Source organism: Benincasa hispida, chromosome 7, assembly GCF_009727055.1.
Source record: "Benincasa hispida cultivar B227 chromosome 7, ASM972705v1, whole genome shotgun sequence".
Classification (NCBI taxonomy): Eukaryota; Viridiplantae; Streptophyta; class Magnoliopsida; order Cucurbitales; family Cucurbitaceae; genus Benincasa; species Benincasa hispida.
Window position 1 is genome coordinate 21,917,065 of NC_052355.1, and position 27,082 is coordinate 21,944,146.

A 27,082-nucleotide genomic window follows, 5' to 3' on the forward strand; every position below is an offset into this window, starting at 1 on the left:
CAAAATATTATTTTGTGAATTAAACTCTAAACTTTTATAAGTGAATCAATTTAGAGTAATCATTAGAATTTCATTTTAAAACAGTTTATGCATAACTCTCACACGTTTATAAGACTTACTAAAATGAAAGGATTAATGTAAATCACAGAGAAAGGCAAGAATCAAATAAATAATTATAATTTTTCATTACATGAATTAATTTAAATGAAAATTAAAGTGAAAATAGCTCTATACCACGATAAAATGAAATAAAAATTTAAAATCTAAAATGATATTATCAATAGTTTAGATTATATCGATTAGTTTAGATTTTTAATTGATATAAACCCTAAAATTCAAAAGTAAAAACTAAATTGAATTTTCTCGATTATTTTTTTTGTAAAATAATTTTTTATAATATGATCATATAAATTAAATGTTAAATTCTACCAAAGTAACAAAAAAATTTGTAAATATTATAAATATGTTAAACTAGGTGCAATCTAGATGTCCATTATTAGTGTCCATTAACCACGTGTCACTTATCCATTACCTTATATGTTGTCCATGTGTCTCAAGATTATACACTATTAGTGCCTAGGTAATCTACTTCCTACTTGCCAATTTGTCTATAAATAGTGACATTTTGTGGATTTTGAAAAACACATATTGGTGATCAATCAAAAAGATTGGAGAAAGTGGAGAAATCCATTCTTTATTATTTTATTTTCTTTTTGTTATTTATTTTATTATATATTATTATTATATTATATTTTCTCCATATTCGTGTTCTAATTGTGCATCGTTGTGCTCCTCAAATGCACAACACGTTATCAGCACGAGCTTCTATCGTTTTTCTCACTAAAGATAGGTCCTAAGGGTATGCCGTTTTTTTCCATCTCATTATAATTAATAAATTTAACGTTATTTTGCATATTTAATATTTATTAAATTTCTAATAAAAATATAATATTTTGTGATAGGGCTACCATGACAAATCTCACAAAATTAGAATTTCTCGCCCTTGATATTAATGGCAGTAATTATTTGTCATGGGTACTTGATGCCGAAATCTACCTAGATGCTATGAGTCTTGGAGAGACTATTAAAGAAAGAAACACGACATCCGATCAGGATAAAGCAAAAGCTATGATTTTCCTTCGTCATCATCTCTACGAAAGATTGAAAATAGAGTATCTTACAATAAAAAATTCTCGTATCTTGTGAAAAAAATTGAAAGAGAGGTATGATCATCAAAAAAATAATTATTCTATCTAAATCTCGTTATGAGTGGATGCACTTAAGGCTATGAGATTTCAAATCAATAAGTGATTACAACTCCGCATTATTTAAAATCAGTTCAAAACTGTTGTTATGAAGAGAAAATTACTTACGCTGATATGTTAAAGAAAAAAAAAATATTATTTTACCTAGAGGAACAAAATTTACAATTGACAATGCATTGTTCTCTAGTCAATCAAAGAGAGAAATCTACTTAGTTTTAAAGATATACTTGCATGGTTATCATATTCAGACTGATAGAAAGAATAATATGGAGTATCTTTATATCATATCTACTATCTCATATGAAAAACGTACTGGAAGAGTTATCCATTTTATCTTTTGGATTATATTATACTCGTATATGGGTAATTGAAACATATGCAACAATTAACATAAAGTTCATGAATCCATACATATTTGCAATTTGGTATGACAGATTAGGTCATCCGGGGTCTATAATGATAAGAAGAATTATTGAGAATTCAAATAGACATCCATTGAAGAGCCAGAAGATTCTTCAATCTAATGAATTATCATGTGATGCTTGCTCTCAAGGCAAATTAATCATTAGACCATCACTAGTTAAAGTGGGGATTGAATCATCCACATTTTTAGAACGAATTCATGGTGATATATGTGGATCTATTAACCCACCAAGTGAACCATTTAGATATTTTATGGTATTAATAGACGCATCCAGCAGATGATCACACGTGTGCTTATTATCAAGTTGAAATCTTGTATTTGCAAGATTACTTGCTCAAATAATTAAGTTAAGAGCACAATTTTCTGATTATACAATTAAGACCATTCGTCTTGATAATGATGGTAAATTTACATCTCAAGCTTTTGATAATTATTGTATGTCAATTGGGATAAGTGTTGAACATCTTGTAGCTCATGTTCATATATAAAATGGTTTAGTAGAATCATTCATAAAACGTTTGTAGTTAATTGTTGGATTGTTGCTTATGAGAGCTAAGCTTCCTATATCAGTATGTTATTTTGTATGCAGCATCACCTGTACACATTAGGCCAGTATCTTTTCATAGATACTCATCATTACTATTAGCTTATGGCCATGAGCCAAATATTTCCCATCTGAGAGCAGTATATATTCCAATTGCTACACCACAACGTACTAAGATGGGAGGAGGTTAATAATATATGTTGGATATGATTCTCCATCAATTATCAAATATCTTGAACCTCCACGATTTGCTGATTGTTATTTTAATGAGACAAATTTTCCAACATTAGGGGAGGAATTAAGAAGTTGGATAAAATTACATTGAATGCATCATTATTATCTCTTATAGATCCCCGTACAAATCAATGATAATTCATTTGAAAAATATAGCAAATAAATTATCAGATGCATTTATATATATAAAGAAAGTAACTAAGTCACATATACCAGCTGTAAATGTTCCATTGAAAATTGATTTCCCAACACAAAAAGTTGTCACTAATGAGTTTGAAAGACGCTAGAAACGTGGCAGATCAGTGAGTTCCAAAGATAAAAATCCTCGAAAAAGAAAATAATTGATAGTCAAGAAAACTTGGTTGATGATGTAAATACCCATGATGAAATTCATGACAAGACTAATGAGGAAGATGAAATACATAAAGATAATAATGAGATTTCAATAAACCATGCCATGACAGAAAAAAGATGGAATCGAACTCATGTAGTTATTGACAACATTTTTACGTATAATATTGCTCTTGATATTATATCTTAAAATGAGGATTATGAATCAAAATCTATTGAAGAATGTCGACATAGAAAAGATTGGCTTCAGTGGAAAGAAGCAATCGAGGCAGGACCAGTAGTTCAAACACCATAAGGTGTCAAACCTGTAGGATACAAATGGGTATTTGTGAGGAAAAGAAATGAAAATAATGAGGTCACAAGATATAAAGTAAGACTAGTTGCACAAGGTTTTTCACAAAGACATGGTATTGATTATGAGGAGACGTATTCTCTGGTGGTCAATACAATTGCACTAAGATATTTAATTTATTTGACTGTATATGAAAGTTTGGATATGCATTTTATGGATGTAGTCACAACATATTTATATGAATCTCTTGATAATGATATCTATATGAGAATCCCATAAGGATTTAAGGTACCTGAAATATATAAATCAAATTTCTGGAAATTGTATTCAATAAAGTTAAAAAGATGGCTATATGGATTGAAACAATCATGACAAATGTGGTATAATTTCCTGAGTGGATATTTGTTAAAAGAAGGATATCAAAATAATCCAATATGTTTGTGTTTCTATAAAGAAATCACAGTCAAGATTTACTATTATAACTGTATGTATTGATGACTTAAATATAACTGAGACTCCTGAAGGGTTTTCAATGGCAATAGAATATCTTAAGAAAGAATTTGAGATGAAAGATCTCGAAAAAAAATAAAATTTTGCTTTGGCTTGCAAATTGAGCATTTAGCAGATGAGATATCTGTTCATCAATCAACTTATACAGGAGAAGTTTTGGAAAGATTTTATATGGACAAAGCACATCCATTTAACATTCTAATGGAAATTCGTTCACCAGATATGAAGAAAGATATATTTCGACCTCGAGATGATAATGAATAATTTCTTGGTCCTGAAGTACCATATCTTAGTGCAATTGGTGCACTTATGTATCTTGTTAATAATACAAGACCAGATATTGCATTTTCAGTAAATTTATTAGCAAGATATAGTTCTTCTCCAACAAAAAAGACATTTGAACGAAATTAAGCATATACTCCGTTATCTCCAAGGAACGACCGACATGAGTTTATTATCTTGTTAACTTATGTATTTTGTTAATAATACAAGACCAGATATTGCATTTTCAGTAAATTTATTAGCAAGATATAGTTCTTCTTCAACAAAAAAGACATTTGAACAAAATTAAGCATATACTCCGTTATCTCCAAGGAACGACCGACATGAGTTTGTTTTATTCAAATAAATCAAATTTTGATCTAGTTGATTATGCAGATTCTAGATATTTATCTGATCTACACAAAGTTAGATCTTAAATAGGTTATCTATTCACATGTGGAGGAGTTGCTATATCATGGCAATCGATGAAAGACCATAACAGTCGCTTTCTCAAATCATGCTGAAATTCTTGCAATTCACGAGGCTAGTTGATAATGTATGACTAAGATCAATGTCTCAACACATTCGTGGAACATGTGGTTTGTCTTCTAGTAAAAAACTTCCAATGATATTATACGAAGACAATACGCATATCTCAAATCAAATAAAGATATATTAAAGGAGATAGAATAAAACATATTTCATCGAAGCTTTTAATAAGACATATTTCATCGAAGCTTTTAACAAGACATATTTCATATATGTTATAGGCATCTAAGGGGAGTATTATAAACTTATCCATTAGTCCATGTATTATTCATGTGTCTCAAGATTACACTCTATTAGTGTCCATGTAATTCATTTCTTACTTGCCAAATTGCTAGGGGCATTTGATGGGTTTTGGAAGACATACAGATTGGTGATCAATCAAAAAAGATTAGAGAGAGTGGAGAGATCCATTCTTTGTTATTTTATTTACTTTTTATTATTTATTAATTATATTATATATTATTATTATATTATATTTTCTTCATATCCGTGTTCTCACCTAGTACGGGTTGTACAATTGTCAAGCCATTATTTGATTATTTCATATATGTGTAACAAAAAAATGGCAACAGAAGTATCTAGCAGTGTTAATCCTACCCCTATGTTCACGGAAAATTCCGTGCTTCCTTTCAACATTTGAAGCTAGAGGGTAGCGTTGTTTTAGTTTTAGTGTAGGTAGCACGGAATTTCTTATACCCTCCGGGTAATTTTATCGCCCTTAGCGTCGTCCATGCATATAGCTCAGTATAGCTATGGCGCGCACATTCAGTTAGTTATTAGCCTAAGCCAACTCCACTTCCCTTCTTCTTCTTCTTCTTCTTCTTCTTCTTCTTCTTCTGGTTCAAGAGTTTCAAGTTCCGGCAGCAGCAGAACGGAGAGTTTCATCGACGATGTTTTACTCACATCAGCTTCTAGCACGCAAGGCTCCTCTCGGTCAAATCTGGTAAAGCCGATTTCAATTCGTTTTTTGAATCTAGATAACAAGTATGAATCAGCCGAAACTTCATTTGGTTGTTCGTTTTTTCTTGTTTAAGTTACTTCAGAGTAGATGTGGATGTTGTTGATGTATCGATAGATTAGACGAATTGTGTTTTTGTGTGTTTGATGTTATGTTGTGCATTTGTATTACTAAGGATGGCTGCAACAATGCACGCGAAGATTAATCGGAGAAAGCTCGATAAGCTGAATATAATCAAAATTTGGTAATGGAAAAACAGAATATGGAGCTAAGTTTGTTCGATTTTTGAGTGTTTGTTTAGTTTTGATTTTTGTGCGGCATTTTATAGTGAGGAGATTTTGAATCCTTCGGTTCCGATGGCTCTAAGACTCTCGGGGATTCTCATGGGTAATTATTCTTCTATTATTGGTATTTTCCAGAATTTTAACGCTCTGTTTTTCATTTCAGTAATAGATTTGTATCTCTCTGCTTCATTATTCTCAGGTGGTGTTGTCATTGTCTATGAACGGAAAGTTAAAATTCTTTACGGTAATCTTCTAATCACTTTTTTATTAAGGAATATATTGGTTTAATGTTCAAACACTGTCTCTAAAGGATTGCGCATTTTTTTTTCCCGTTTTATCAGAGGATGTAACTCGCCTTCTGGTTGAGATAAACGAAGCATGGAAGTTGAAAGAAGCTCCGGAGCCCACCGTCATTCCGAAAGGAAAGTCTCTGGCCAAGTTCGTCATTACTTTCCTTCTCTTAACAGTAGTATATGATCATTTCATTATTCATACTTCGGAAATGAATGCGTGTGCATTTGAGAATGTGCAAGCCTCTCGGCGAGACGAGACGGGGAGTTTGAAGACACTAATCTAATACCGCAACGTCCGGGTTGCTTTTGAGTCCAAAATAAGATGGGTCCTTGCGGATTAAGATAGTGATTTCGGCTCGGAATTTGTTTGGTTAGGATTTTTATATTTCCATAGTACAAAGTAATATGAGCTTTGGGCCGATTAAGGAGGTGATTTTGGCTCTGAATATTTCTTGTTATGATTTTCATTCGTTCAAATTCCGAAATAATTAAGATAAGTTGTTTCTAATTATTTTTTAATATGTTTTTCATACATTCACTGTCCAAAATGTAAAATGAGATTCAGAAAGGTTGAGAATGTGATTTCGAATTTGTTTGTTGATGACTTTCATATGTCCACAGTCCAAATAAAATGATTTGGGTCTGAGCTAAGAGGGTGATTTCGGCTCTGAATTTGTTTGGTTGTAAACATATGTTCACAGCACAAAATATGATGAGCATACGGTCGGTTAAGAAGGTGATCTTGATTCTGAATTTATTTGTTACAATTTATGTATGTCCACATGTATTCAGGAAGGAGGCTGTTACTAAGAAGGATCCGAAAGACGTGGGAGATCATGAAGTCTCCCACAACACCTCTCCAATGAGGTTTCAACAAACTGCATTTTTTACTATGGTAAGTCGTAGAAGAGAAGGGCATTATTTTGGGTTTAACAGTTTATAGAAAGCTATACATTTCATGTCAGTCCAGAGCACTGTATAAGTGGAATTGGGAGATTTTAATCCTAATAAGTTACACTAAGATGATTTACGAGAAAAAGAAGCATAGAATAAACTTGTTGGATATTGGTTTAGAAGGGAACTGATTATTTTGGCAATTATCACACTATTTGTATGTTCTTTGAAACAAATTATAGGAGTTCGGTAAATCTTGTTTGGGCTAATTTTTCGCTTTTCAATTACCAATTATTGATTGATAGATCTTTCTGCCTCTGCAGCGGCTTGACAGTGTGGATGAACCATATATCAACGAAAAAACAGTGGAAGATGATCCGTCACAAAACTTCCATCAAAGTTTTATTCTGTCTCTTGAACTCATTTCTTACTCATTTTCTGCATAATTATTGAACTTATGATGCGTTCTACTTCTACCTACCATTGATCTTGGTTGTTCTTTTGCTCAGCTGATGCTGAAAATATAACCTTAGTCGAGCGTTTTGATATGTATCAATCAAATACAAATACAGTCGATCGATTTGAAAGGTATATTCTTTACTTCCATGGACAAAACTTTGCAGTTATCTATATAATTTCTTTGCCGCCTTCCTCTTTCTCAAAAATTTGAGCCCGCAAACTTCTGTTTTAATTGGAGCTCGTAACATATATTATTCCCAATTTATGAAGCTCTCGCTTGCACCGTAGTGATAAGTCAATCTCGTTATTTGAAATCTCTCTGATGTGATATGGTAAACAAAGAAGCAACATCAATTTCTTGTGCTGGATTTGTAGATTTGATATTGAAGAGGATGAAGATACACAACCAAATTTTGCATCTGTAGATCAAACACAAATTCCAGATACTGTTAGACCTTCCTCTCCTCCTCAAGAGAAGTATCCAGAAGGTAATATACATTATTATGATTTGGTACTTAAAACGCTCCCAACTGCATTATGTATGTATTCCATGTTCATAAATTATAAGAACGTGCAGTTTTTAAGTTCGATCTTCTCATCCATCGTTTATTGATTCTATATTTTGGAGATGTCAAACTATGAATTTTTACTCCCGGAGGAATGAAATAAATGTGACCCTGTGACGTTTCATGTACTTGTTTTTTTCATCACAACATTGTAGGAATGTGAATAGCTATTCCAAACTTATACTTGAGGAACAGTTCAATGATAGGATTCGAGCCACGTACCTCTTGGTCGCTAACATAATAGCCTCCACTCTTCTCTTTTTCTGATCTCTCTCAGTGTCTTCTTCTTCTTCCTTTTAATATATTTTCCAGATCAGACTCTACTATATTATCACTTGATGAAAAATAGATCAGACTGGTCGATGGAGACTTGGTACTTAATATCCTCTTTGATATGAACCCTCTTGCTAAAACAGACTATTCTATCGATTTTTTTCAGAAAAGGAAACTGATATGATTCATCCTACCAACTGAAACTCACAACTCGATTTAACTTGCTACTAGATTCCAAAAGAACTTTCATCTTCGAATGTCAATTTTAGAAGAAAATTCACATTTTTATGCACTTTCTTACCTTTAGGCCCTCCTGATGCTGAAGTCCAGGACCAACATCTTGAACGCAATGTTATTCAGCCAGCCCATGAATCCAAGGAGTTTAGACAGGTATTCTACTAGTTTGATTGATAAAGAATAATTTAATTACAAATGCAGACCAAACAATGGAATGTATCCATTCGACACCAGGAAGAGCAGGTGGCAAGAAAAAGGAAAACAAAAACAGCAGCCTCTCTGATGGACTATGAACAGACCATCATTCCTGGACACATATACCAATCTTGGCTGAAAGATGTCTCGGATCTAATCTCTAGAAGAGGAAGAAAGAGAAAGGTTTTTAGTCTCCAACCTGTAGTTCTCATTTTTTCTGATATTCTATGTTAGTGGATTTATATAATGAGCACACTTCTGAACTATTCATTTATTATCTTGAAAATTTTGCTCGCATAAGAGTGTGCTTGAATATTGACTGCAATGGTACATCTTAAATGAGCGATGTCTGTGATAAGATTGATGTTGCACAAGATAACAAAAACTACCATTAAGTTAATAATATTAAAAAGCTTTATGTTCTTTTGTAGCAGCGGACAGGTGCAATGTGCACTATGAAGATAGCCACTCTCATGGATCTTCCTCCTGTGGTGTTAAGTGAACGCTTATTCACAGATGGAAGTAGAGAAGTCTACTATCCAGCTCCTCTGCTAGAGTTATGGATGAGAAGTATCCGTCAGCCCCCTTACTCACCTTCTGGTTAGTATTACTATTACCCGTGACTCAACATTTCCAAAGAAAATATATATTTTGGGAAATTTGATCATTTATTTTCTGCAGAGAGGAATTCTGGACTCTCACCTCCTGAGCCATCTCACTCTTCACTCCCAGAGACAGTAAACTTTTCAGATCATATGGATTTTGTAAGCCGTTTAAATAACTTCTACAGCTTTATTTTGAATGTTTGACGAATAGAATCTTCTCTCTTACAAATTCTTTAAATGCGAATTATGAAGCCTTTTGAAGATCATCACAGTGGAGTTGGTTCTCAGTCATTTGGAGCTTCCATGGAGAAGATAATGAACAGACGAGTCACTGATGGTATTCAAGCAAAGATCCCTCTGGAAGAACTCGGTCTCAACATCATGGACAACGTTACGGGGATGACTGAAAGAAATCAAGTGGTTACACCTGGAAATTCCGGTCCATTTTCTTCATCTCAACTAAAACATTTAACGTTCATTCCTTCTCCAAGGTGAGAACGAGATGGTCGTAGCTTGTTTTAAAAAAATATGGTTTATCTATATAAACAGGAAATGGAGTGAGGTCAGTTTCAAGCTCAGCATCCGTACATGGTGAGCTATCAAATAATTTAGAGACCAATTCTGTAAGGTTAGTAGTACATAAGCTTCCAAACATTCTCTTTTGAACCCAAACCAAGAATATTTGTTTTGTGTTTAGGACACAATAACACTATGATTGAAATTTTAATGATCAATAGATCTAACAAGAAAAGACATTATTCTTCATCGAGACGAAGTAGCGGAGGCCTTGAACCTGTAGCTGAGGAGAATCCATGGCATCATCACTCTGATCCAAATTTCAAGTTAGCGAGTTTGTCTGAAAATAATCCAGGTAAGTAAAAAACACTTATCTGTTTATAGCCTAAACAATCTCTTTGGGCTAATTTCTCTATCTAGTTGAATTCTACTCACTGCTCACTATAATTGACAACTTTCTTTCACAGATTTATTGGTAGAAACTGCACCAACACAAACTCAAGTTACTCAACCCGCCATCAAGCATCCTCCTGCTGACAAGATAACTGATTCCATTCGAATGTAAATTCTTCTTTTTTTTGTTTTATTTTATTTGTTATGAACTGTATGTTTCAGTTGTTTCATCATAAATTGCTAACAGAAATCCTTCTCTCCCCCTGGACCATTTTAATGCTGAAGGCAAATGAAGGCACATTTTGATACGCCAGGAGCTGCATCAACAGAATCTTTGAACAATTTGGCTGCTGGAATGAACCGCAAAGCAGCTGCTATGCTCTTCTATCAGACTTGCGGTATCTTTTCTTCAATTTGTTCTTTCGCTTTGCTGTACGTTCTAGTTATCTTTAGAAAGTCCCAAGTCTTTTTTGACTGTTGGTTAAATGATCAGGTAAGACATCCAGTCATAAAGACCTATAGTCGAAGTTACAATTCTGAAGATGCGCGTAACTAATTAGCGGGGGGGGGGGGGGGGGGGGGTGTGTTTAGAATAAAATCTATCTCAGGGCATTGCTCTGTTATTGGAAAACTTGTTGGATAATTCCATTGCAGGTGTAGATTCCTAACAAATTGGTATCAGAGCCAAATTCGGAAATCTAGGAAAAACACGAGCAGAGAAGAAACGCGAGATGGAGGAGAATGGATAACAATACAAAGGGATCCTGGAACTTCGAGAAGGGATGGCGGAGATGAGGAAGAGCTTGGAACGAATCACAGTGGTGGTACAATCCGAACGAGGAGAACGAGCAATCGAGCGTAACAAGGGATACTCTGAAACACAAGGGAAACAAGGAGGACGAAGAAGGAGAGAGCTCATAAATAACGTCTAGCGGAGGGTCGAACGATCGCAACAAGTACAAAAGGTTAGAAATGCCCACATTCAACGATGAACATCCTGACTCCTGGGTTTATAAGGCGGAGCACTACTTCGAGATACACGAGTTGACGGACAAGGAGAAGATTAAGGTCTCCATCATAGCCTTTTCACTGGAGGTTGTAGACTGGTTTAGATGGTCTCACAACCGGAGATCAATACGGACGTGGGAAAAGTTGAAACAGAGGATGTTCAAAATATTTCGACCCACTCAAGAAGGGACCCTCCTATCACGACTCTTGCAGATTAAACAAGAAGGGACGTATGAAGAATACCAGAGGAAGTTTGAGACCTACGCAGCGCCGATCCCAGCTACGACGGAGGAGGTGTTGGAGGAGACTTTCCTCAATGGGCTGATTCCCTCGATTAAGGCAGAGGTAGTAAGTCAACATCCGGTGGGCCTGAAGGCTTGTATGAAGGAAGCCCAAGTAGTGAGCGATCAAAATTTGGCACTACAGAAGGCACAACAAGAAGTGGGCCCAAACCCAATAGGGGCACAAAAAGGGTCCAACAAATAGGGTACGGTTAGCAAGTCCAAAAAACAGGAGAATGTGACCTGAAATGAAACATTCAAATTCAAAAGTGTGTTCCTCCCATAGAAGGATAAGGCAAAAAAAAAAAAAAGAGACCTTTCATAAGGTTAACGGACTCGAAAGCAAAGGAAAAAAGAGAGAAGGGACTGTGTTTCAGGTGTGACGAGAAGTACTCCCCAGGGCATAGGTGCTAGCAGAAGGAGAAACGAGAGCTGAATCTATTAATTTAAGGAAGAAGAAGAAGGGGGAGAAGAACCGGTCAAACTAGAAGCCATTGAACGTGAGGTAAAAGCTCTAGAAGTCGCAACCAACGTGGAGATTTCACTAAGATCAATCCTGGGATTTTTGGGGAAGGGGACCATGAAACTGTAACGAATGTTAACCGGAAGAGAAGTGGTGCTTATGATCGATTGTTGAGTAACACATAATTTCATACATCAAAAGCTAGTTGAGGAGCTGAAGTTGCCGATGATTGCGTCGAATTATGAGGTGGTAGTGGGCAACGAAGATGCAATTAGAGGGAAGGGAGTGTGTAAATCAGTGATGGTAGTGTTACTGGAACTAACAATAACGGAGGATTTCCTACTTCTGGAACTAGGACGAGTGGATGTAATCTTAGGGATGATCTGGCTGGGTAATATGGGGTACATGGAAGTCCACTGGCCAAGCCTAACAATGACATTCATCTCGGGTCCTCACAAGATCGTGTTGAAAGAAGATCTAGCTTTAACCACTTCTGAGGTATCCTTAAAATCCCTCACACATTCTTGGGAAGAAGAATATGAAGGGTTCTTGGTATAATTCCAACACCTGGAGACAGAATCAACGGAGGAGATCAGTAGTGACATGGACCAAAAAGAGGTACCTTGGTGCATATAGGACCTGCTAGATGAATTCCAAGGAATCTTCAAAGTGCCATTGACACTGCTCCCTAAGAGATGGTGGATCACAAGATTCTAACAAGGGAAGACGAGCCACCTGTGAACGTACGACCATATCGATACAGCTACACCTAAAAGAACGAAATAGAGAAACTGGTCGCGGAGATGTTAGAGGCAGGAATCATTCAACCTAGCCACAACCCTATTCCAGCCTAGTGTTGTTGGATAAAAAGAAAGATGGAGGGTGGCGCTTCTGTGTGGACTACCAGAAGTTAAACCAATCCACAGTTGCTGACAAATTCCCATTACCAATAATCGAAGAATTGATAGATGAGCTACATGGGTCAATAATTTTCTCGAAACTAGATATGAAATCTGGATACCATCAGATAAGAATGTATGAACCAGATATGGAAAAGACCGCCTTCAGAACACATGAGGGGCATTACGAGTTTTTAGTTATTCCCTTCGGGTTGACCAATGCACCAATAATCTTTCAGTCTCATGAACCAAATTTTTATACCATTCTTGCGAAGGTGCATTCTCATATTTTTTTTTATGATATATTAGTGTATAGTTCGGATGAGGATGTATAGTTCGGATGAGGATACTCACGCTAAGCATTTGGGTATGGTTATAAATGTTTTGCAAGATCACCAACTATATGTCAACTAGAAGAAATGCATTTTCGGGCAGGGAAGAATTCAATACTTGGGGCACTGGGTTTTAGCTGATGGCATGAAAGCAGATGGGAACAAAATTAAAGCTATGGTACAATGGCAGTTACCCAAAAACGTGACAGAGCTCAGAGGATTCCTTGGATTTACCAGCTACTATCAAAGGTTTGTCAAGGATTATGGGAGGGTAGCCACCCAATTAACGAAGCTATTACAAAAGGATGCTTTCCACTAGACTGATGAGGCAACCACAACCTTCGAGAATCTCAAACAAGCCATGACAGTTCTTTTGGTATTAGCACTGCCAAACTTTGATCTACCATTTATTATTGAGACTAACGCATCTGTGATAGGTCTAGGGGCAGTTTGGATGCAAGAACAGCGACTAGTTGCTCTAGGGGCAGTTTGGATGCAAGAACAGCGACTAGTTGCTTACTTTAGTCAATCTTTTTCGGCTCGAGCCCAAGGAAAATCTATATATGAATGTGAATTGAGGCTATATCTATTGGGGTGAAGGTTCACCGTTATTTCCGACCAGAAGGCTCTTAAATTCCTACTAGAACAATGAGAAGTGCAACCCCAATTTCAACGATGGTTGATTAAGTTGTTGGGTTACGGCTTCGAGATATTGTATCAGTCGAGCTTTTATAATAAGGCAGCATACGCGCTCTCCCGATAGCCCTCCACGAAAGAATGATTGAAAATTATGGCCCCCTCCCTTATTGACACACGAATCATTCAACAAGAAGTTGCTACGGATAAGGAACTATAACATATCCGAGAAAAACTAGACAAGGATCCTACAAGTGATTCCAAGTTTTTAGTAGAGCAGGGGATTTTGTTAATAAAAAACGGTTGGAATTGTCGAAGAAATCGACTTATATTCCTACCCTAATATCCACATTTCATGATTCGATTCTTGGGGGCACTCCGGTTATCTAAGAACCTACAAAAGGCTTTCAGGAGAACTATATTGGAAGGGTATGAAAGAAGATGTCAAACGACATGTGGAGGACTGTGTGATATGCCAAAGGAATAAGGGTGAATCCGTGACTCCAGCAGGTCTTCTCCAACCCCTATCAATACCTAACCGTGTATGGGAGGATATATCGATAGACTTCATAGAGGGGCTACCTAAATCGTATGGGAAGGACTCTTTTGTAACGACCCGACCCCTAGGACTCAAGTTAGGCCATTACTAAACACATGCATGCATAGAACTTAAAACGACATCCTTTTATAGTGAAATAAATGCTAAATAAATAAGTTGAACTCAAAAGACCTTCATTCAATTTACATATTAAAAACAGACGATAGGGTACCCATAAATCATAAATGATAATAAATAGGTCTGAAAACAAATCTTAATAGTAAGTTTCAAACATCAAATTGAAAGTTGAAAAACATGGAAAGAAATCTAAATATCATGAGCGGAAGCATAAAACTGGTCCCCAGTGGCTCGTTCAAGGATTCCTCTTATCATTCGCCAATGCGTCCTTGCCCTTACCTGAAACATAAATATGAGAAAGGGTGAGTATAAAATACTCAGTAAGTAACCCCATTACTGGGGTCGGGCTAAGCATCTATATCTTCTAGATGCTTACCTCTGGTGGAACATAAAAATTGCTCTAGTCCTCATGGGACACATACATACATGCAAAACTAGTTCCTATCCTACTGTAGTTAAGTATACCCACTACCTCTGGGGAATCTCGAAGGAAACACAATATCTGGTGGATCTCGAAGAAAACACAATCTGGTGAATCCCAAAGGAAACATAATACCTAGTGGGCATTTAACTAATTAGTAAAGACACTATCACAGTCTCAACATCACAATTATTACAATATGGTTTTATAACATACATATATACCTCAACATCATGGCTATACAACATGCATATACACCTCAATATCCTCATATTAAATACAATCTCAGTGAATCAAGTATCACCTCTTACTAGCATGCAAATCTCTACGTGCACAAATAAATCTTTCAAATTCTCATACAAGAACATATGCCCGTCATACTATACTATTCATCTATCATGTTATCGTTCTGTCATAATATTCATCTATCATGCTGGCATATATCTAGTGTCTGACCCGTAGGCAATTCCAATGGTAAGATTACTTACCTTGATATTAGGTTGAACCAAAAAGTAATTGAATCTTTGTGAAATTCTTGAATCCTTAATTAAGCCAAATATTTGAGCAACTAACCCCTTCTAATCTCCACAATATTTGAATTAAATCCTAGTACATAAACCAAAATAAAATTTAACCTTTAGGTTCACACCTAAGTGTTTAACCACGCCAAAATCAGCAACAAAACTTAATAACTTAATTCCTATAAATTACATTCGAATTGAACAAGTCACAAAGCCCTAAATCTTACCAAAATTCTTGCCAAAATCACATTAACTCCACTTGATAGCATACTAATGATCTTTTAAACTCCTTCAAACTTTCAAATTCCACCTCTAAAATCATGATTGAAATGATAATTAAACACGTTATTTATTGGGTATTCAAGATCCTCAACAAAACCAAAAATCATTTAGACCATATCCCAAAACTACGAACCTCACGACGACGTTCGACAGAGGACAACGACTGGAAGAGAGGAGGACCAACGGCGAGTAGATCCGGTAACGTGAAGGTTGGAGCAGTACGGTTGCAACTTGACGGAGGAAAGGATGTGGACGTCGACGGTGCGACAACCAAAGTTCGTCTAAACCAGAAAGAGTGAAAAAGTGAGGGTTTGAAAATTCCATATTTCTTTTCTTTTTAATTCTCCACCATACAAATACATAAATAATATATATATATATATATATATTCTTTCCTTTTCTTTTCTTAAATTCCAAAACCCTTATATATATATATATATATATATATATATCCTTTCCTTAATAAATATGTCATATCAAACTCAAATATTTCACCTCTTCTTCAATTAATTAAATAAACCTAAAAATAAATTCAAACTTTAAATCACTTCTTTCCAAAAAATTCTAAATCCCAAAATTAAATTCTGACTTTCCAAATTAACTTGAATCCAAATTTACAGATCTTTTTAAGTACTTGATTTAATTACTTCCAAATAAACCAATTATCTTTTCCTAATTCTTTACTTAAATTTTGGATCAAGTTCCAAAATTAAAGAGGGTAAAATCTTGAAACCACAATTTCCTCTTTTCCCTTTCAAATTTCACAAAAACTTAAAATTTCTTATACAATAATTCAATTATCTCTTCCAATTAATTTAAAACTCATACTCAAAGAATCCACATTAACTAATAAAACTTAACAATTTTTTTTCCAAATTCCAAAGATTAGGAAACTAAAATTTAGCAATTTGAGATAATTAACTTAAATTTTCCTAAAAAAATCGGGATGTTACATCTTTAATGGTGGTAGTAGACCGGCTCAGCAGATATACCAATTTCATTCCCCTTACCCACCCATACACAGCTAAAAGAATAGCAGAGGTGTCACGGCTTTACTCGTTCAATTGTATCAGATCGAGACAAAATATTTGTGAGTAATTTCTGGGTGGAGCTCTGTTTAGTACATGGAGTGACCCTCAAAAGAAGCATGGCTTTTCATCCTCAAACGGATGGGCAAAACGAGAGAGTTAATAGATGTATGGAAACATATCTTCGATGTTTTTACAATGAGCAACCACGACAGTGGTATAAATCAGTTCCCTGGACAGAATACTGGTATAATACAACATCCATGCTTCTATCAACACTACACCTTACACGGTCGTTTTTTGTCGCCCCATCCCACCATTGATCTCTTATGGAGATAGAAAGATGTCCAACGACACCCTGGAGTAACAACTCTTGGAAAGAGATCGGGCTCTGGTCGCCTTAAAAGAACACCTAGCAGTGGCTCAGGATCATATGAAACGATATGCAGATCAACATCGTCAAGAGGTGGAGTTCGAAGTAGGAGACTTGGTATTCTTGAAACTCGGACCCTATAGACAACAAACATTGGCGCAGAAAAAGTGTGAGAAGCTAGCCCCAAGTTTTACAGTCCATACAAGGTGGTGAACAAGATTGGAAAGGTAGCATATAAATTAGAACTACTAATGGACGCCAAAATTTATAATGTCTTTCATGTATCCCAACTTAAACATTGTCTAGGTAAGTCAGCACGGGTGCAACATCAATCCCCGGATTTATCTGACGATTTTGAATTACAAATGGCGCCGAAGTCTATCTTGGGAGTACGTTAGAACACTGAATTGTTGAGAGAGGAATGACTTATTAAATGGAGGAATTATCCAGAAAGTGACGCAACATGGAAAGGGATGAAGGAAATAAAACAGCAGTACCCTGACTTCCACCTTAAGGACAAGGTGACTGAAAAAATGGAGGTATTGTAAGACCTCCAGTCATAAAGACCTGTAGTCGAAGGGCCAAAAAAGGAAATAATGGGGGAGGGGAAGAAATTAAATAAAAGAATATAGCTGACAAGTTAGTTATGGGAGAATGGGGGGAATAAGAATATTTCTGATAAATTAGCAATCTTAAGAGAAACGCAAAAAGATTCATCCAAAGCTAAAAAAAAAGGAACTAACCGAGGAGGTGGATTAATAACCCACTCCCCTTTTTCTCTATTGGACTAGGCCTAACTAGCGATACTGTAGGCAACTTGATTAATGGATCCAGAGATAAATTTAAAACTCTGGATATCAACCTTTTAACCTTATATTTAAATTTCTTAATTGACTCAAAAGGTTAAGTGATAAGGTAACGAAAATTTGAGATTAAAAATTATTTTTAATCTCTATACTTTTATAGAAGTAACTATTTGATTCCTAAACTTTAATATTTGGTTTATAATAATTTAGTACTTATAGTTTAAATTTTGTAGCAATTTAGTCTATAGACTTTATTATATAACAATTTAGTCAATGTACTTTTAAATATGTAATAATTTAATCCCTATTGTAGAAATTAATGATAAGATTTCATGAGATTTCATGAATAAATAAACCGTTAAATTGATTAGAGACTCAATATTTTTGCAAAATCTAAAGTATACATCATAAAATATTAAAAATTGACATCGAATTTTGATTAAATTTTTTACGTGGGGACTAAATTGTTACAATTTTGAAAGTACAACAACTAAATTATTACATGCTAAAATTCAGGGACTAAATCATTACAAACACCAAACTTTAAGTACTAAATTGTTACTCTAAAAAAAGTTTACGTATCGAAAGTGATTTTTAACCTAAATTTAATTATATCAACACTTTCATACTCATTTTTGTTATGCTAAACGAAATAATCTCATGTAGAAAATATATATCAATATATGATTAGAAAACATTTCGGAAGATATTACCCAATCATAAAGAGCGAAATAAAATTTCAAAATTAGAAGAGCAAAATGATAGTTTAATACTATGCTGTTATTATCAATGAGAAATTAATCTCAAAATTACTCTTTCCTTTTCTTTTACAGTTTTAGCTTCAAGTGATTACTTAAGAGTCAACCAACAAGTTTCTTTTGGAGATATTTTCATCTCTAAAGGTACAAAAATGTGACAGGAGTGAGGTCAGTATCTTAAACTTACTAAAGCCACCATCATACACACACACACATATATATGCCAATACAATTTTTACTAAAATAGCATCTTGTTTTTCATCTATATTTAGAACAAAAGAAGTATAGGATTTATAGCCTTAAATTTGAGAATTGCAAAAGTAGATTAAGAAAAAGCCAGAAGCAATACCAATTGTAATTATATAATATCCATTATCCTTCCCTTGCTTGTGCAATGAAATCCATTGCCACTGCTTTAATTTCATTCTTAGTATCTTAGGCATGTTAATTTCATACTATTTTTATTTTACATTACTCTATTCTACTTATATCAAGGTATACTGTCAGTTTTTTTTTTTTTTTTTTGGTAAATTGCAAAAAACCACTTCTAAAATATAATTGTAGTTACAATTATATCCTCAAACTTTTAACGGTAAAAGTTGAACCATCAAACTAATACATAGGTTAAAATTAGGTCCTCAAACTCACATAATTATAGAAATGGTGACAAGTTTATTAATTTGATGGTTCAATTCTTTTCATTTCCAATTTGTACAACTATTTTAAGTTTGAAAATCCAAATTTTAATCCTTGCAGAAATTTGAGGGCTCAAATTTTATAATTGAAAGTTTGTGGGTGTAATTGCAAATAACGTCATACTTCAAAGATAGTTTTTGTAATTTGCTTTTTTTAGATAAATTGCAAAAACCACTCCTAAAATATGATAGTAGTTGCAATTATATTCTTAAATTTTCAATTTTAAAATTGAACTCTTAAAATTATATAAATATTAAAATTGGATCAAATTGGACCTTCAAATTTATTTAATTGTATAAATCGTAACATTTATATAAGTTTAAGAGTTTAAATTTTATCAAATGTGGGTCCAATTTCTACAATTATTCTAAGCTGGAGAGTGTAATTATAACTACGAACATATTTTAGGGTTGCTTTTGTAATTTTTCTTTTTTAAGTGGAAAAAAAAGTCTTTAGAGCTTATATGCATCTCAATCCTAATTAATAACAGTTTAGTATTTCTAGATTTTTTGCTTTAAATTTCAAACTGTTAATTATTAACTAACTTATTTTGTTTTATACTTTCTAGAAACTCTTTTAAATAACATTTTATTGATTATAATAAAGAGGAAAAAAAAAGGACCTATTTTTAGAATCTACTTTCAGCAATGAAGCAACAGAAACTTATGTTGATGACGTGTTGGAAAATTGAAGAACAATGTAGATACGAAGAAAATATAATGTAATAATAAATAAATAATTATATAAAAAATTAGTTAACATTGAAACACTAAAAGCAAGGTTTTTGGGAACCACTATTTGGCATTTAAAATTGACTATAACTATAAAAATGTAGACTATAATAAATGTAATACTTAGCAAGCAAATTTTAGGTCGTCAAATAAGGTTTCTATTCCTTTGGTTGAGGTTAGTAGATGTTTGAGTCTTAACTCCACAACTCATTGAAGCTTTTAAAATGAATGTGAATCAAACATTACTTTAATGAAGGAAACAAAAAGGGAAGTAGGAAAGAAAAAACAGAGCAAAAACAAAAGAGAGAATAAGATAACAGAAATGAAAATGGATTAATTTGTTTCTTGCAAATATAATTGATATTTGTATATGTCAAACTGAATTAAAAAAATAAAAATTAATTGTTTCAAGGGGGATTTCCAAAAATAAAAAAATAAAGAAACTATTTACACAAAATAGTAAAATTTTAATTTTTTTTAATAGAGATTGATAAAAGTTTAAACTGATAGAAGTCTATCACTGATAAATGTTCATGTGTCTATTAGTGTTTTTATTATTATTATTTATGTAAATAATTTGACATTTTTTCTATCTGAAAAAATTTTCCTTGTTTTTTTTTTTTAAATAGCAAAACTAATTAAAATATTTTTAAATATATCAAAATATTACTGTCTATCAATTTCTGGCAACGATAGACAATAACATTTTGTCATATTTTATAAACAAATTGACTCATTTTTGTATATTTAAAAACATCTATTAAAAGTGTGTTTCAATTAAATTAGATATATAACTGTATAAACTGTTGGATGTGGTCTAAGTAAATTGTTAGGAGGGGAAAAATATTGATCAAGTTCTTTAAAAAAAACATAGGAGTTGAAATATTTTAAAACTTTTCAAGGTTAATTTGTAGCCCTATAAGGTTTTGACCATACCATTAAACATATTAAAATATAATATTCATAATTGAATTATATAAAAATAATAATAACTAGAGTTTTATCACTTTATACAAATTATTGATCTAACTTAGTTGTACATCATTATGCACTAAATTTAAATTTTAGTAGAGGTACCTTGTTAACCACTCATTTACAACTCATTTTATTCTCCAAATATATTAATTTTTAATAATGGTGACAAATTATGAGGTGCATGTGCATGCATACTTCACCATAAATGCTAATTTCTTCAAATTCTAATAACTTTCCTAATAAATTAATTCCTAAGACTTTATCCATTTAACAGATAAATCCCATTGCATTTTAATCTCAATTTATGCAAAAGGGAGATATTTATAGTCCCAGATCATATCACTCTGCCTTCCTATTTTTCATTTTCCCTATTCCAATATTGAATTTGAGATCCAAGAAATTATAATATTTAATTAAGGTTTTCTTTTAAAAATTTTGAATGAGCTTACTTTTTTTTTCTTTAAAAAGAACTATTTGAAGAAATAACTATGAATGTATTGCGCAAAAGTTCGATACCAAAATATTTAAATGTTGATGGCATAGAAATATGAAAAACTTATAAAAACAAAAAAATTCAAAAAATAAATTTAAATTAGTAAATAAATATTTTATAATCTTTTAAACCGGTTAACATGTTTATTATTTATATTATATTCACATTAGTGATATTTTGTTGCTTAATTATTATGTTTCGTGGATTTCTCTATAATATAATGGAATATTGATTCCCCTCTCATCTCGATATCGAAACCATAAAAACATAAAAATATCGATAGAAATATCAATATGTCGGTAAAAATTTAATACTATACTCATGGCAAAATATAGACATAACATTTTAAGAAAATAATTACAAACGTGGCGCATCTAATTTAAAGAATTTATTAATCACGATTCTTAATTTTCATAATAAACTACCTCTCTTAGATATTGATATTTATAATTAAAATAATTATTGATTGTTTAGATATTCATCGACTATAAACATGAATGGTAATCAGTACTCACTTTGCTATGTTGGTGTTTTTTAGTTCAATTATTCATCATTACTTTTGTAAGTAGCTTGTTATATTAATCTCAATTATATTAGTCATTAGAATTGTATATATTTTTTCTCTTATTAACAAATTCATGAGTGTTAGATTTCAAAACTCAAATGTTGAATCAACTCAATTTTATTAATTGAACATTCATATCAATCTATTAACGATCATAGACTAATATTTAATTGGCTAACAAGATTACATATATGTCGCAAGTGTCATCACTATACTTTTTTCTTGTTTGTCTATCTTGACCGTTTATATTTATATGCATAATTTTGTTAATCAATTAAAAACAACAATCAATTCGTTATCTAAACGTTAAATTATAAATGACCATCAAAACGATTATCGATTTATGTGCATATGAACTTCTATCTGCCTATTATAGAAATGTAATACCAACCCTTATAAAATTAAAACAATCTTATTAATCTTATAATTTGTACAAATTTAATGGTAGTTATCTTCCCCTCCCTAGCTATAAACTCAACATGCCGTGAAAGAAAAGGAACTTTTATATATACTATTTTTAAATCTAATCAAATATAAAATTTTAGACATCATAGAGATCGCATTCATAAATGCATCCTATTATAGAAAGTATATATATATTTTTAAAGGTATTGAATTAATGTCGAAGTTAATAGTACAAGCACTACGTCTGTTGAGTTATGGAAAGTATTTTTTTAATATTTTTTCTTGATATAATTTCAACTTCATTTATAAAACTATGAATTAGGGTAGAGATGTCCACGGGGTAGAACTCCGTCCCCGTCCTGCCCCCTATTCCATTTCTCGTCTCTATGGGGATTGCGGGATCGAGTTCCTTGCAGGGAAAATTTTCTCGTCATAATTTTTTTATTTCAATTAAATATATATTTTTTAACAATTCCTTAAATATATCCAATACAACTTTCATTTAAATAAAATATTATCAATTTTGGTGATAAAAATAATAATACACATACAATTTTAAAAATATATAATTAAAATGTTGGATTCTCATATTTTTTATAAATTTAAATTTAACAATTAGAACATTTTATCTTAAATATTACAACATTTAAATAATTAAAACCTCCATAATTATCCTAACAAAGTCTACGATATTAATATATATATTATAAACTTATAATTTATATACAAAAGTCGGGGCGGTCGGGGTCGGGATCAGGGAATATATTCCTCATCCCCAACCCTGAATTATAAACGGAAAAAAAAATTTCTCACTCCCTCTCTCATTCCTCGTGTATTCGGCTATTCCCGGCCCCTTTTGGGATGAGTCCCATAGCCTCGACCCATAGATTTTTTTTGACATCTCTAATTAGGGGCCATCTTTTTATTATTTTGGTAAATAATAAATGGATACGTATTTTAGTCGAATTAGTACGAAATTGTGTTTTCTTTTAAATAGCCTCCAATAAAGTCAAATTTACCATTTCTGTCATTCTACCATCAAAAAGGTAAATTCATCAGCAAAGTGGTATTTTAATCTTGTAAGGAAAAAATGATAATTGCGGCTGAAATTTAATATTTTTATTTTTTAAAAAAATATAAAAGTATATTATTATTATTATTATTATTTTTTAAAAAGGACGATTATAAAAGTAAGTTTTTTTAAGCAGTTAAATATAAAGTGAGTTTTTTTTTCTTTGAGAAAATATATATAAATAAGTTGAATTTGGAGTTTAGTTACTTTTATTTTTACGTTTATTAATTTGCACATAAAAAGTATAATAAATTTAAAACTTGTTATCTATAAAGTTTAAATATTTATTATACGTATATAAAATTTTAAATATTTATTACACGTGTATAAAGTTTAAAGATTTATTATATTTAAAATGAGAGATTATTAGACATTTTTTTTATTACTTTATAAATTTACTTTCAGGAATAATGCTCTTTAAAGGTTGGAGGGTTTTTTTTTTTTTTTTTTTTTTTTTTTTTTTTTTTGTGTGTGTGTGTGTGTTTAATGAAAAGGTTGGAGTCTCTATATTATTACAAATGTTTAGAAGGTTGGACAATAAATTTGGCCTAAAAATTATAATCTGAAAAATCATAATTACATCACCTTAAATAATAATAATATTATTAATAAGTAAAAACATGGTGTTGTTCTGTTTTTTATTTTTTTGGTTTTCTCTAACTACTAAATCCACTTTACTTTTGGCCTAAAAAAATCACTTTACTTCTATTGTGCCATGATATGTAATAAGTTGATAACACATCTCCATGTCATAACAATTAATTATACATAGATATTAATTAATAATAACATAAACCATGTAATGTTAAATTTCAAAAAAAAAAAAATTAAAAATTGTCAACATGAACATAATTCAACTGCCATAAATTTATATTGCGATCTTCAAGGTCTTCGATTCTCTCACCCACGATTATTAAAAAAACTGTCAGAAATTCGAATCAATTTCCACTCCACGAGCGGTTGTGTTTTTTTCTTAAAAAAGAAAGAAAGAAAGAAAAACAATATGCATTAATTTTATTACGAACCTCGAAATCTAAAGTTCAATTTTCTCTTCCCACAAATTGTCAAAAATAATGTTAGGAGTTTGAATCAATTTCCACTTCATGAGTTGTTGTGTTAAGAAAAAATCATTGTGCATTAATTTACACCTAGACTTCGTTCTAAAAACATACGATTTAAAAAGGGTCAGACAAAGTTTAAAATGTCGATATCGACAAAAATATCAAAGTCTCAAATTTACAGAAATTTTGATTGAAATATCGATAAAATATCGATTTTGATGGATATTTCTGAAAAAATATAAAAACAATAAATTCAAAAACTAAATTTAAATTAGTAAATAAATATTTTATGATTTACAAACAAGTTAATATGTCTATTATTTGTATTAGTAACATTTTATGATAATTTTTTGTATTTCGTGGGTTTTTCTACGTTATAGAAATATCGATTTGTCCCTCATGTCTATGTCGAATACATGAAAACGTGAAAATATTGATGAAAATATGGACATTTCTATGAAAATTTAATACCATAGTGGTAGACAATTAGAATTAATATACCAACGATTTAAATTAATATAATTATTAATTCATAATTTTAATTAATACATTGTGTTTAAATCTAACAAAATAGTGTAGTCCCATTGACAATTGAGACACCCAAAATCCCCAAATTGCTTATTTTAGGGTTTCCTTATTTTATTTTATTATTATTTTATTTTTGTTTAGGGTTTCGTAAATTTTAATAAATTTTCTTTAAATATTAAAAACGCTCTCTCCCTCAGAAAACGCCTTTACTCACTACTCTGCCTTTCTTCTTCTTCATCGTCGTCTCTGCATTTCTCTCTCATGTGGTCTCAAATTCAATGGCTGAGATCGCCGACCAGACTCCAATCTCCGGCGAAGCCACGTCATCGCCACTTCTCTTGTTCCTCCTTCAAAGACATTCAAGACCTCTGCCGTGAAGATTCCGCTTCCTATTCCGGATCCGACTCCCCTCCCAACACTCCCAAGAAACCTTCCATTTTCCACCGCGTCCGTCTCTCCACCTCCGTCCTCCGCTCCTGGTCTCACCGCCTCTCCGTCTCTTCCGCCTCCTCCCGCCGCCTCCTCCTCCCTGACTCGGACCTCTGCATCATCCTCTACCACACCTCTCTCCGCGTCGTCCGCCGCACCTTCGAAGACTGCCGAGTCGTCCGATCTATCCTCAGAGGCTTCCGCGTTCCAATCGACGAACGCGACCTCTCAATGGACTCCAGATTCGTAGACGAGTTACAGGATGCGATCGGACGGAATAATCTGAGTTTACCTAGAGTATTCATTGGCGGTCGGTACATCGGTGGAGTAGAGGAAATCAAAGTGATGAATGAAAACGGAGAGTTGAAGAGATTAATCGAAAGGCTTCCGGAGGCAGCGGCGGCGGCGACGCCGTGGTGTTGCGAGGTATGCGGCGGAATCCGATTCGTTGTTTGTGAAGAATGCGATGGAAGCCATAAGATCTACATCGAAAAAACTGGATTCAGAGGCTGCAATGCTTGTAACATCAATGGATTGATTCGATGCCCTTCATGCTCATCAACGAAGCTGCGAATCACAGGTTCTTAATCGGTACTAATTAACAAAGTAGAATAAATAAATAAGTAAATGGATTAGATAAATAAAATGATTAATAATAACCATTTGCAAACAAATTGTAACACAGACTAGTTTAGTTTAGATTAGTATAGTTTCTTGTTTATTGTAATTGTAAAACTGTAGAATTTGGAATCATAATCACTTTTTGTTTTGAAGCGTCTGAGAGATTCATTTTCTTTGTTTCTTTGCCATTAGCGGTGGAAGAGTCTACACAATTTCTTCATTTCTTCTGTTTGGTAATGCTTTGTTTCCTTCACTTCATTAATTAACAAAGCTTAGTTTAAAATTTCCATCCAAATCTCCATAATATTCGATTCCCTCCTTTCGAAGAGCTTTCAAGAAAATTTCGATAGTTCAAAAATATTTCGACTTTTTCTTAAATTAGTTATGTCAATCGATTTTAAGTTTTTCAATTTGTTGATCTGATTAGAAACAATTTCATAATTTCACACACCAATATCATTAATTTTCAACCTTTCTCAATTTTTAGTTTTATTTTAAATCCAAAACTTTCCTTTTTAAAGGAATTGGATTTAAAAAAAACTAAAAAAAACATTAATTTATTTTAAATTTTATTCAAACCTTTTTTCATTAAATTTTCATATCATTTCACCTAACTATCTAAAACTAATTATAACAATTTCCATTCATTTCCTTATTTTTCCAAAAATTTTCATTCCGATATATCCATGAATTTTGATATTTTGAACCTTGAGGTTAAGTAATATCTTAAATATTTAATTTTAACAAATTTTAAATAATTTAATACTAGAGACTAATTTAAAATTTATTGGGATTATAATTGGACATTGAGGAAAGGACTAAAATTGAACTAGCTCAATTAAAAGAATGTTACCAAATAATAATAATAGTAAAAATATAAATCAATGGTGAAAATTTTTCATTATGACGTGGGTGTAAA

At 32.5% G+C, this 27,082-nt stretch overlaps 2 protein-coding genes across 2 annotated transcripts; both read left to right on the plus strand.

Moving 5' to 3' along the window:
- The first annotated feature begins 5,083 nt into the window (after positions 1-5,083).
- On the plus strand, positions 5,084-19,085 carry LOC120081014 (sister chromatid cohesion 1 protein 1). The gene is made up of 19 exons (XM_039035696.1): positions 5,084-5,373; positions 5,564-5,632; positions 5,717-5,775; positions 5,872-5,916; positions 6,014-6,110; positions 6,758-6,860; positions 7,165-7,258; positions 7,369-7,447; positions 7,694-7,806; positions 8,465-8,547; positions 8,629-8,772; positions 9,021-9,189; positions 9,271-9,353; positions 9,447-9,633; positions 9,744-9,822; positions 9,932-10,065; positions 10,178-10,271; positions 10,389-10,501; positions 18,663-19,085. The coding sequence occupies exons 1-19, from the start codon at positions 5,321-5,323 to the stop codon at positions 18,743-18,745; spliced, it is 1,881 nt and encodes a 626-aa protein (XP_038891624.1). The 5' UTR covers positions 5,084-5,320; the 3' UTR covers positions 18,746-19,085.
- A 6,289-nt stretch (positions 19,086-25,374) lies between these two features.
- LOC120081015 (uncharacterized protein At5g39865-like) lies at positions 25,375-26,130 on the plus strand. Its single transcript, XM_039035697.1, has one exon. It carries the CDS (start codon positions 25,375-25,377, stop codon positions 26,128-26,130), a length of 756 nt encoding a protein of 251 aa, XP_038891625.1.
- The last annotated feature ends 952 nt before the right edge of the window (positions 26,131-27,082 follow it).

Excerpts from the sequence above, each read along its gene's own strand:
- LOC120081014 (XM_039035696.1), top strand. The coding sequence starts at position 5,321 with ATGTTTTACTCACATCAGCTTCTAGCACGCAAGGCTCCTCTCGGTCAA. Across the intron at positions 8,773-9,020 it reads GAAGAGGAAGAAAGAGAAAG|CAGCGGACAGGTGCAATGTG; the intron begins GTTTTTAGTCTC and ends GTTCTTTTGTAG. Across the intron at positions 10,272-10,388 it reads ATAACTGATTCCATTCGAAT|GCAAATGAAGGCACATTTTG; the intron begins GTAAATTCTTCT and ends TTAATGCTGAAG.
- LOC120081015 (XM_039035697.1), top strand. The coding sequence starts at position 25,375 with ATGTGGTCTCAAATTCAATGGCTGAGATCGCCGACCAGACTCCAATCT.